Raw genomic sequence first — 11,038 nt, forward strand, 5'->3', positions numbered from 1 at the left:
GATACAAGAGAAGTTTCTCCTTAACAGGGTTTTTAAGTTTAAAAGGTAACCGTTTACCCTCTTTGTCTTTGGCTCAGCAGGACACTGTATCAGAGAGCAGTTCAGATGCTGGTCTGGGCAGCGAACCAGAGAGCGAAACCACCACTATTGGTGAGAATTGAAACCTTTTAAAAGCGGTTATTCCTGTAAAATTATCTTCGAAAGGCATATAAGATGTTAATGTGTTATCATTCCCTCTCACCAACCTCTCATGCTTTCTTCACTACAGATGTGTCCCTCATCTCCAACGTAATATTCAAGCATGTCCACGAGGCTCGCCTGGTTGAGGACGTTGGCCATGAAATCACCTATATCTTGCCCTATCAGTCAGCTAAAGACGGAGCCTTTGTAGAGCTCTTCCACGAGCTGGATGACAGACTTACCGACCTGGGAATATCCAGCTATGGAATATCTGATACCTCTCTGGAGGAGGTAAGGAGCAGCTGGTTTAAGTGTGCCTTTCATAGTCAACACTGTCGAAAGTAGAATGAAACGGACAAAAATCAGATTCTTTAACCAATGTTTAAATTGTATCTTCCTCAACTCTGTAGATTTTCTTGAAAGTGGCTGAGGACAGTGGAGTAGATGCTGTTGAGCTCTCAGGTGAGATTCATGATGTCTTTCAAAGATTCATAGCAGCTAAACACTTTTATTAAATAAACATGATTATACTTGTTTGAAACGTATTTTGGCAGCATCAGTGCTTGCTGTTAGGTTTCTGGATTATAGAGGGGGTTAAACCTCAAACGTAACATGTTGACACTGGTGTGGCTGCAGATGGAGTCGTGCCGACCAGGACTCGTCGCCATCATGCATTTGGAGACCACCAGAGCTGCCTGAAGCCCTTCACCGAGGACGACTTTGATTTCAATGACTCCGAAGGTGACCCAGTTAGAACTGCACTCCCCAGCATGCAGTGCAATGACAGCGACAGTATTATTGTCCTAGATTTGAATGTAGACAAAGTGCAGTTTCTTTTTGAAGAAAACTAGAGTGATGCTGCAAATCAGTTGCTTTGTGCCAGGGAAATTGCAATATTATTAGCAATACTACAGAATCAGGACACAGACGAGATGAGTTTGCTCATGTGTATTGTGTCATCTGTGTCCAGAATCCCGAGAGACCGACTGGCTCAGTGGAACAGCTGGCAAAGGCTCGTTCCAGGTCAAGGGCTGGAGTCTGAAGAGGCAGCAGTTCGTCGCACTACTCTGGAAACGATTCCTCTACGCTCGGCGCTCCAGGAAAGGCTTCTTTGCTCAGGTATGCTGATGGTATTTCCATCGCCTTCCAGAACAATCTCACGCCTCTGAGAGTGAAGCAGTACTTCTGAGGTGTGTCAGTTGTATTGAATCGTCATGATGTGATGTCTTTTCAGATTGTTCTTCCGGCAGTGTTTGTGTGTATCGCCCTGGTGTTCAGCCTGATTGTCCCTCCGTTTGGGAAGTACCCAAGTCTGACTCTGGATCACAGCATGTACGGGGAACAGTTTGCCTTCATCAGGTGAGATATCGTTTTTTATGTCTGGGAAAAATTGCATTGTCCTCATTTTCACCAATTTATCTCCAGTTCTTGTGCAAAAAAAAGACATTTCTGCTCATTCTCTACATGAATCCGTCAAAACACTTTTCCACTCACCTGAATCAACGCATTCTCTTTTTTTGGATAAAAAAAAGCACTTTTCAAAAGAAACGTGTTATTTCCATCTACAAAGTGCGCAACTCATTAAACATGTAAAAGATGACCTAAATTCACAGAGGGCTGCACATATGACCTAACTGATACGTTTTCAACTCTGAAACTGCTAAAACTGTGCTGAACACAGCCTTTAAAATGTACTTCAAAATAAAAGTACAAGTAGAGAGTCGTGGTGTCAGAAATTGATCATAACATTATTCAAATTTCAACCTATTATTAGTAGACATCCAGATGATTGCATCTGTCTTCAGTCCGAACACAATGATAGGAGCTGGACAACTAATTATTAAACACTACTTGTTGATATACTTTTCAAGAAAGTCAAATAATGCCATGTGATATTAAAGGCATTGGGTTCTGTATGTGTGTGTTTGTAGTAATGACATACCTGAGGACCCTCACATCAACAAACTACTGGAAGCTCTGACAGGAAACCCAGGATTTGGAACGCGTTGCATGGAAGGACAACCTATACCGTGAGTGTTAAGAAAAAAATAAAACATTTATTAAGGAAAATGAAAACACTTGGATCTAAAAGAAAAACAACTATGGAAGTTTACACATAGGCATGAAATGGAGATTTGACTTCTATCTTTGTGCTCCAGGGAGACCCCCTGCACCACGATAGAGGATGAGTGGTCGGCCCCGGAAGTCTCTCAGAGTGTGAGAGACATGTTCGAAAAAGGCAACTGGTCGATGGAGGATCCCTCTCCCATGTGTGAGTGCAGCTGTGGCGGACGTAAGAGGATGCTTCCTGAATGTCCCGCTAGCGCCGGGGGACTTCCACCACCTCAGGTTGGCAAAAACTTCCAATAAATAAAAAGTTCAAACTGATGTGTTAATCAATCTACAATCACAAGGGTAAAGATCAAATACACACAAATAAAAGGAATGCTAATTATTTTTATTTTTTTTGTGTGTACAGAGGAAAATCAGTGAAAAAGACACTCTTCAGAATTTGACTGGCCGAAACGTCTCTGACTATCTGGTTAAAACCTACGCTCAAATCATTGGCAAGAGGTAACACTCAACTTACATTGGTTTGGCACACTTGAATTGGTTCCATTTGTTGATTCATTGTAGTATGTTTCATTCAATAAAACAATTCAAAAAATCTCTTTCAGCCTAAAGAACAAGATTTGGGTCAACGAGTTCAGGTACATTATCAGACACAATCCATCTTGAGCTAACGGCTCGATAATGTTGAACTGAGTGCCTCTATGCTGTGTAATTTGCTGATGGTAAAGTGATTGTGCTCTCCACAGATACGGGGGATTCTCATTGGGCGCCAGGAGTTCGGAGTTCATGGCCCACACTGAAGACCTTGATGATGCCATCGCTCAACTGATCAAGCGTTTCCGTCTGGAGAGAGTAAGACATTACATCACTCTTTTACAAACTGCAGTAAACTCATGCACCAGCAAGCATTTTCTATTAACTACTACTGATGTGGTGGGGCTCGACTTACTGGTTTAAACAGTGAGAGTTGATCCACGTGCTAAAGAAGATTTTCTCCCTCTCTCGCCCTCCAGGGAACTGCAGCGGATCGTTTCTTTAACAGTCTCTCCGGTTTTATACAAGGGTTGGACACCAAGAATAATGTCAAGGTTAGCACACATACACACTCACACAAACACACACACACACACACACACACACACACACACACACACACACTGGTTATACAACAACATGTGGCCCTTTAGGTCAAGCCTCCCTCTCGAAATCTTTCAGTCTATTCATGTTGTCTGCTTCATAATGAATTTCTGCTTTGTGGCTAATTAAAAGATAAGCACAACTTCAACTCCATATCTTTTTAGGAGTTTCTATTTATGAATTACACATGACGTGTAATTCTACTCATTTGTATTAACTTGTCTTTGTTGTGAACAATGTTAATGAGGACATTTGAGGCATGTAGGTAATGATTGTTATGCAGAACAGCTAAATGAATGAGCTTCAATTCCCCCACAAAAAAAGATAATACAATGGAAAAATCAAAACCGAAGAGCTTTTGTGAGTTCAGAAAATTACTAAAAAGAAGCCCTGATTAAAGAGACAGAGTAGAGGGGAACACATACTATATTAAGAAGAGAGTTGTATGAGAAACAAAGACACAATGTCCTTTTTAGTCTCATGCAGACTTATGACACATAGCGGATCACAGAGATGTACTTGCAGGCTGCTTTGTATTTCCTCTGGGGTTAAAGAAACTAACGCGCCTCTCTGTTTCCAGATCTGGTTCAACAACAAGGGCTGGCACAGCATCGGCTCTTTCCTCAACGTGATGAACAACGGCATCCTGCGGGCGAGTCTGCAAGCCGACCAAGACCCCGCAAAGTTCGGCATCACTGGCGCCAATCACCCGCTCAACCTCACTAAGGAGCAGCTGTCACAGGTCGCATTGTGAGTATCAAGGGAGTGCACTTATGATGTGATAACACGTCGTTGGCCCTTTCCAAAAGACATCGCCTGTCATTCTCACGTCTTCCTTCGCTCTGTTCTCAGGATGACGACGTCTGTAGATGTGCTGGTTTCCATCTGCGTGATCTTCGCCATGTCCTTTGTCCCTGCCAGTTTTGTGGTCTTCCTCATCCAGGAGAGGGTGAACAAGGCCAAACATATGCAGTTTATCAGCGGAGTGCAGCCTTTACTCTACTGGCTGGCCAACTTTGTCTGGGACATGGTAAGACATTTCAGTGGAGCTGGACACTGAGCCTCATTGACGAGTCTAAATATAACATGATAGTAATGAAGCGTAACACTATTGTTGACTCTCTTTTTCTTCCTCTCTTGCAGTGTAACTACATCGTCCCAGCCACACTGGTCATCATTATCTTCATGTGTTTCCAACAAGACGCCTACGTGTCCTCCACCAATCTGCCCGTGCTGGCGCTGCTGCTGCTGCTCTACGGGTAAATTTGACATGCGCTCAATTTGTTTTGGCTCTTCCTTTCTCTAATTCTCTTACCTTTCCTAATCTAAAATGATCTTTTGTTTCTCCCTCCAGATGGTCGATCACCCCTCTGATGTACCCAGCCTCGTTCTTCTTCAAGATCCCCAGCACGGCCTACGTGGTTCTGACCAGCGTTAACATACTGATCGGGATCAACGGCAGCGTCTCCACATTTGTACTGGAGCTGTTTGGAAGCAATGTAAATGATGTCTCCGAGTCATTTTGATTCAGTTAAGAGTAGCAATACATTGATAGTTTGTTGATTTAAGACTATCTAGAGAGAGGCAGAGGCTTTTGAATGCAAACTTAAAACAAAGTATTGGTTGAATGCTTTACCCCTACTGACTGAATATTAACTGTTAATATTCACTTTGTTCCCTTTTAAGGAAATCGGTGGCATCAACGACATCCTGAAGAACGTGTTCCTCATCTTCCCTCACTTCTGTCTGGGCCGAGGACTGATTGACATGGTTAAGAATCAGGCAATGGCAGACGCTTTGGAGAGATTTGGTAATTACGGGAGACCTCTTTTACCAACGAAGGCAAATGTATCCCGATTTGTTTTTACAAGGGACTTAATATACATTTTCTAAATGTTCTCTGGCTGTGGTTGTGTCTCTGTAGGTGAAAACCGGTTCCGCTCCCCTCTGGCCTGGGACATGGTGGGAAAGAACCTGTTTGCAATGGCCATCGAGGGCGTCATCTTCTTCGTAATCACCGTCCTCATTCAGTACCACTTTTTCTTCAAGTCCAGGTGGGTGAAACCTTCAGTACACGCGAGTGCAACTTAAACAAGACCAAAAAAAAGAATCATCCCTCCAGAGTAGATTTTTGAATACCGTCTGGGTGAAGTCTGTCCTTTACGTGACCACGCCTCCATTTGCTGCCTGTGCAGGTCATCCACCAGTCACCTGAAACCTATTGGAGAAGAAGACGAGGACGTGGCCAGAGAGCGACAGAGGATCCTGAGCGGAGGAGGAAAGTCAGACATCCTGGAGCTCAGACAGCTCACCAAGATTTACAAGAGGAAACAGAAGCCGGCAGTAGACCGACTCTGTGTTGGCATCCCCCCTGGAGAGGTACGACACAAACGGCATGCAGCAGACGTGATTCTGAACCGGGAAAACACGGGCTTTCCTTAGTACAGATAACAAAGTTTGGGTATTGTTTAAAAATGTGTCTTGTTAGAGGATGATACAGCAGATAGAATGAATGTAGTGAAAAAAAGTCTATATTCCTGTGAAAATAATTGTACTCTCTTCTCTTGCAGTGCTTTGGTTTGCTGGGGGTGAATGGGGCAGGGAAAACCAGCACCTTTAAAATGCTGACAGGAGACTCTGTGGTCACCGGCGGAGAGGCTTACCTGGCTGGCAAGAGGTAAGACACATACTGTAGTTCCTCCAAATATACAATATATACAATACATGCATCTATATTAGGATTAATATATTATTATAGTTTATTCAATGGGGGTGTCTGGCAAGAAGTAGTTGGCACAGTGATCTATTTGGAGGATAAATGACGTAATTAAAAGCACATATAGCATAAGCATAAATATTGCAATCATTAAGAATATTCCTCAAAGAAAATGATTAGAAATTGAGTTAGCTTTCATTCAGTTGGGAGAAAACATCCACTAAAAGGCAGAGTACACTTAAAAATATCTGTATATTTTTGCTTTCTATGGAACTTAATTATACGCTTCTGTTTATCTCACTTCAGTGTAACGACAGAGATCGATGAGGTGCATCAGAACATGGGCTACTGTCCTCAGTTTGATGCCATCAACGACCTGCTGACCGGCCGAGAGCACCTCGAGTTTTACGCCATCCTGAGAGGAGTGCCTGAGAAGGAAGTCTGTGAGGTCAGTAGCAAACACACGCATCGGCCTACTCTCTTTACTATGAGATGACGTGTTTGGTATTTTATCTATAATATAAGAATTCTACTTTTGGAGTCTTGTTTTTCTGTTTTTGTACTGAGGCATTAAGTCTGATATGACGGTCGATACAAATAAACAAACAGACTCTGTTATATGTCAGTCAATATGCATGTGCAAAAGAAAAAGAAGATGGCTGACACGCATGTAAACATTTTCCTGTCCACTAGGTGGCAGAGTGGGGCATCCGAAAGCTGGGTTTGGTCAAGTATGTGGACAAATCAGCCGGCAGCTACAGCGGAGGAAACATGAGGAAACTGTCTACTGCCATCGCTCTCATAGGAGGACCACCTGTAGTCTTTCTGGTCAGTAGACACAAAATACTTATCATCAGTTATTTTGTGTGAAGCAGTGCAGCGGTGTGACCCAAGTGTGACAGAACATCGCAGCAGCAGCTGAGTATCTGTTGCTTCCACTTCACAGGATGAACCGACAACAGGCATGGATCCGAAAGCCCGCCGTGCTCTGTGGAACGCAATCCTGAGCATCATCAAGGAGGGACGATCTGTTGTCCTGACCTCTCACAGGTTAGACTGGCCGTCTGGATTACATCTTCTCGATTAACGGAACTCTATACTTGTGTTGTTCATCGACGTGGTTACCCCAACATGTATGATCTCAACCCGCTGTGTGTCTGTTTGTGTGTTTTTTTTTTCTTCAGCATGGAGGAGTGTGAGGCACTTTGCACCAGAATGGCCATCATGGTCAACGGCAGGTTCCGCTGTCTGGGCAGTGTGCAGCATCTCAAAAACAGGTGTGGACACTTGCCAAGAAGGCACTTCACAAAAGCTCACATGTGTGAGAAATGAAGGAAGAGCAGTTTTCATCAGATTGTCACTTCCAAAGTTCAGTTGAATGAAGTGTGCTTCGCTGCATTCCTGTCAGGTTCGGCGATGGCTACACAATCATCCTGCGGGTGGCCGGCCCGGACCCAGACCTTCGGCCGGTGATGGGGTTCATCGAGCGGGAGCTGCCTGGCAGCACGCTGAAGGAGAAACACCGCAACATGCTGCAATACCAGCTGCCCTCCTCCCTCACCTCCCTCGCCCGCATCTTCGCCCTGCTCTCTAAGAACAAGGAGGACCTCAGCATAGAGGACTACTCCGTCTCACAGACAACTTTAGACCAAGTAAGCAAGTGTGCCCGCGGCTCTGACTATGGACTGTAACTTCAGGATGGGCTGAGTCTAATTACCCTTTCCTCCTCTCCCCTCCGCAGGTGTTTGTAAATTTCGCCAAGGACCAAAGTGATGAGGACCATTTGAGAGAGGCCCATCTGAACAAACGGGACGCTGTGGTAGTGGACATTTCCCCGCTTAACTCTTTCCTCACGGACGACAAGTCCAGGGAGAGCTGTGTCTGATTCCACGACACAGCATCGCGGGAGTCGCTTCGCTTCACTCCCTCTCTCCCCTCCAACCGAGAAAACATGGACCACTAACCTGCAGGGGGGGACGAACTATGTTAATTTTTTTATTTCTATTTTTTAGTCTTTTTTAATTGTTATCATTTCTCAGTGGACCGTGCGCAGCCTCTAGTAGAGACTGCAAGTATTGTGACACTGAAGCAATGAAAACTCAATGCAAATCAATGCAAGAAATGTACACGAATATATTTAAGATGAGAAGATATTCCTGTGAGGGCTGGAGACTGGTGCTTCTCCTTCACTAGACGGGCGGAAAGAAAGTAAAGACTGACAGCAATTGAAGCAGCAGCAGGATTATACCACTGCGCTAAACTGGAAAGTTGTGTAGCCCTGCTACGCATTCAATGGACATGGCATCGGGGATGATGGAAGGAAATATCTCTAGTTTTGTTCCCCGTTCCTAAAAGTAATCAGTAGGACTGTGTATGTGGGCTGCTCTGTATCGTGAAATCACCACAGCGTAAAGCGAAACAAAAAATCCAGATCATTCACTGCCAACTGATGAAAGACAGACAGACTACTTTTTTTATTCGGGCTCAGCGCTCTTTATTGCCCAGCGCAGTTTTTTTTTTTTCATCAGGCAAATGATGGTAAGAAGAAAAAAGCATTTACCATCCAATTGATTTCTGTCTCAATGATGCAACATGTTCATTTTTACTAATTTTCTTTAAGGTAATTTAATTTGAATGGACAAACTTAACCTCTATGGAGTTGTTTTCTTTGTTTGGGTAATAATTAAGATAACCGAGTTGTCTTTTTTTTTTCATTTTTGTTCTTGGTGTCCTTTACATTGTCCAGCACAGTGCCTATACTGTATCAAGGTGGAGAGAGAAATCTGAGCACTCCATTTCAAAACAATGTATGTCGGCTGCCCAAGAATGTATAAGACAGATACCATCAAAGCACAAAAATGGGCTTTTTGTGAAGATGATGAATGAAACGTGACTGTTTTTTGTATTTTTATTTTATCCTTTTATTGTCAAAAACAAACAACAACAAAAAAATATCTTGTGGTTGCTTGATGTCTGTACAAGATGTGCAGTCTGCTATCCTGGCTTGTTTTTTACACGCCTGAATCAAAGGTTTATTAGAGGGGACAAAGGACAACCATCGCAAACTGGCAGTTTGGACTTCAGGAGAAAGCTGAAGGTCGCTTGAAGAATTCGGACAGGTCTTTGAAAGTTCATTGGATATCTATACTTGCATGCTTTCCACCGGGCCACACACCCGTACTATCGGCACTTTTGTGTGTGCGCCAAAGCATGCCGTAAGATCAGCTTGTGAAAGGACCTGAGTTGTGCTTCGACATCATGGGATTACTGGCACATAATGTATACGTGGAGTCGAAAATCGAAAATTCTGTTGTAAAAAGAAGAGAAAAGACGCAATCTGCATCAAGATGTGATTTTTGGCGGCGAGATGCGTTCCGATGGAAACGGCCCTGCGGGTAAAACTGTAACTGTCGTACCCGAACCAGATCTAGACAGGAGGGTTCAAGACTTGAGCCGGCGCCGATGTGGATATTATGTACAGTGACTTCAAGTCAAAAAGAAGAAAAAAAAAATGTTACCAGTGGCGTGAACAAAACCGTATCTGTGCCAAAAGGAGCGGACTATTTCTCTTTGACCCACCAGCAAAACGTGGAGGAGGCAACTGTTTCGTAAAGTTGAAGTTGTGCTTTCATTTCAGGCCTTCGTCCGTCGTCAGCAGCTCGAAACAAAGAGCGCACATTATGTCAAATGTGTGCTCTCATTCAGTCTCCGTCAGTGTTTTATCTTCTAGCCGTGTTGCCAAATTCCGACCTTTCCGTCTGTCCACATCGATAAGCTGCCACACTGACGCCGCTCAGTGACTCAAATTATTTTTAGACATTGAGATACATCAGACTAAGTGATGATTCCGAAGCAAGTCGACAAGCCAGACTCCACATAAACAGGGACCACGTGAATTTGAGTAGAATTTGTGCTTGTAATGCTTTATAGCCCAGGAAACAGCATCCAGGGTTTAAGCTAATGGCCGAGTGTCATTACGGGTTCTCCGTGTCATATCAAATCTGGGAACGCACTAAAACCCACTGCTAAATGTGAGCACTTTATAGACGTCATAGCCTGTCCTGTCAGAGACGTATTAGTAGGGATTTGGTCAATTTTAACAATTCTCTGCACTGGAACACAGGTATAATTCAGACAAAATGAAGCTTCACCACTGCATTAAAAACATCTGTTTGAAACTTGAAATGTAGATTGAAGGCTTCCACGTGATTTGAGACGAGTGGGGAGAAGCGGAGACGGTAGTGAGGTAAAGAGAAAATTACAGTGGTGATGTTTCTCTTCTCATGCTCTATATTGTTATTATTTGTTTACATTTTTAAGTATTAAACAGCTGTTTGAGTCTGTTACGCATTGTGTATAGTTACTCTTTACATTAATAAATGAAAAAAAATCATACATTTTGAAAAAAAAGACCATCTCCTGAGTTGATTATTTTGCATTTTGTTTGTCTTGTTTGTGCGTGATACAACAAAGCTTGTTGTCAACGGGAAGTTTGTATTACTAAACAAAAGGTGTGTGTGTGTGTGTGTGTGTGGTCGGGGCGGAGGGGAGGGGGTCCTGCCTGCCTGTATGTGTGTGCGCTGATGACTATAAATTTCTAGAGGGTGCTTGTGTGTCTATTTTCACCTGCTGTGTTCCCACGAACACACACACACACACACACACACACACACAATTATGTTGCCAGTAAAAACCGACACACTCGGGTTTCTGTCAGTTATTCATCCACCAACATCATGATTGGGAGAGTTGTTTTTCTGGGACTCCTGCTCGTCTGTGTGGCTGCAGGTAAGAAAGACAAACACGTTATCGGAGGTCATTTTGCGTTCCAGTTGTGAGGGTTTTTAATGCAGTTTACGTCTAAATGATTACTCTGATGGATTCCATTTTAGACACTATAAATAAACGCCCATTAAAAGTATTCACCCACTT

General features: G+C 43.4%; 2 protein-coding genes across 3 annotated transcripts in view; both read left to right on the forward strand.

Annotated features, from left to right (window-relative positions):
- Positions 1-10,492, forward strand: part of LOC137795271 (phospholipid-transporting ATPase ABCA1-like) — a 36,695-nt gene extending 26,203 nt beyond the window's left edge. The window contains exons 24-49 of one of the 2 annotated variants that reach the window (XM_068592645.1): positions 78-150; positions 269-471; positions 591-642; positions 817-921; positions 1,151-1,299; positions 1,415-1,539; positions 2,112-2,210; positions 2,340-2,529; positions 2,660-2,754; positions 2,859-2,891; positions 3,000-3,105; positions 3,267-3,341; positions 3,971-4,140; positions 4,243-4,420; positions 4,534-4,649; positions 4,745-4,889; positions 5,077-5,200; positions 5,315-5,444; positions 5,586-5,769; positions 5,961-6,067; positions 6,413-6,554; positions 6,800-6,934; positions 7,053-7,156; positions 7,291-7,383; positions 7,515-7,758; positions 7,848-10,492. In XM_068592645.1, coding sequence (XP_068448746.1) covers positions 78-150; positions 269-471; positions 591-642; positions 817-921; positions 1,151-1,299; positions 1,415-1,539; positions 2,112-2,210; positions 2,340-2,529; positions 2,660-2,754; positions 2,859-2,891; positions 3,000-3,105; positions 3,267-3,341; positions 3,971-4,140; positions 4,243-4,420; positions 4,534-4,649; positions 4,745-4,889; positions 5,077-5,200; positions 5,315-5,444; positions 5,586-5,769; positions 5,961-6,067; positions 6,413-6,554; positions 6,800-6,934; positions 7,053-7,156; positions 7,291-7,383; positions 7,515-7,758; positions 7,848-7,991 — 3,321 coding nt within the window. In that variant the 3' untranslated portion in view covers positions 7,992-10,492. The remainder of the gene's footprint in view (positions 1-77; positions 151-268; positions 472-590; positions 643-816; positions 922-1,150; positions 1,300-1,414; positions 1,540-2,111; positions 2,211-2,339; positions 2,530-2,659; positions 2,755-2,858; positions 2,892-2,999; positions 3,106-3,266; positions 3,342-3,970; positions 4,141-4,242; positions 4,421-4,533; positions 4,650-4,744; positions 4,890-5,076; positions 5,201-5,314; positions 5,445-5,585; positions 5,770-5,960; positions 6,068-6,412; positions 6,555-6,799; positions 6,935-7,052; positions 7,157-7,290; positions 7,384-7,514; positions 7,759-7,847) is intronic. The other variant, XM_068592646.1, reaches the window with a different exon arrangement.
- Positions 10,493-10,824: 332 nt separating this feature from the next.
- The window catches only part of spink4 (serine peptidase inhibitor, Kazal type 4), a 2,076-nt gene continuing 1,862 nt past the window's right edge, over positions 10,825-11,038 (forward strand). Inside the window, exon 1 of the mRNA XM_068592607.1 lies at positions 10,825-10,894. Within this exon, the coding sequence (XP_068448708.1) occupies positions 10,843-10,894 (52 nt within the window). The 5' untranslated portion in view covers positions 10,825-10,842. The remainder of the gene's footprint in view (positions 10,895-11,038) is intronic.

Source organism: Clinocottus analis, unplaced genomic scaffold (genome assembly GCF_023055335.1).
Source record: "Clinocottus analis isolate CAN_PGR_092001 unplaced genomic scaffold, fCliAna1.0.p SCAF_27, whole genome shotgun sequence".
Lineage (NCBI taxonomy): Eukaryota > Metazoa > Chordata > Actinopteri > Perciformes > Cottidae > Clinocottus > Clinocottus analis.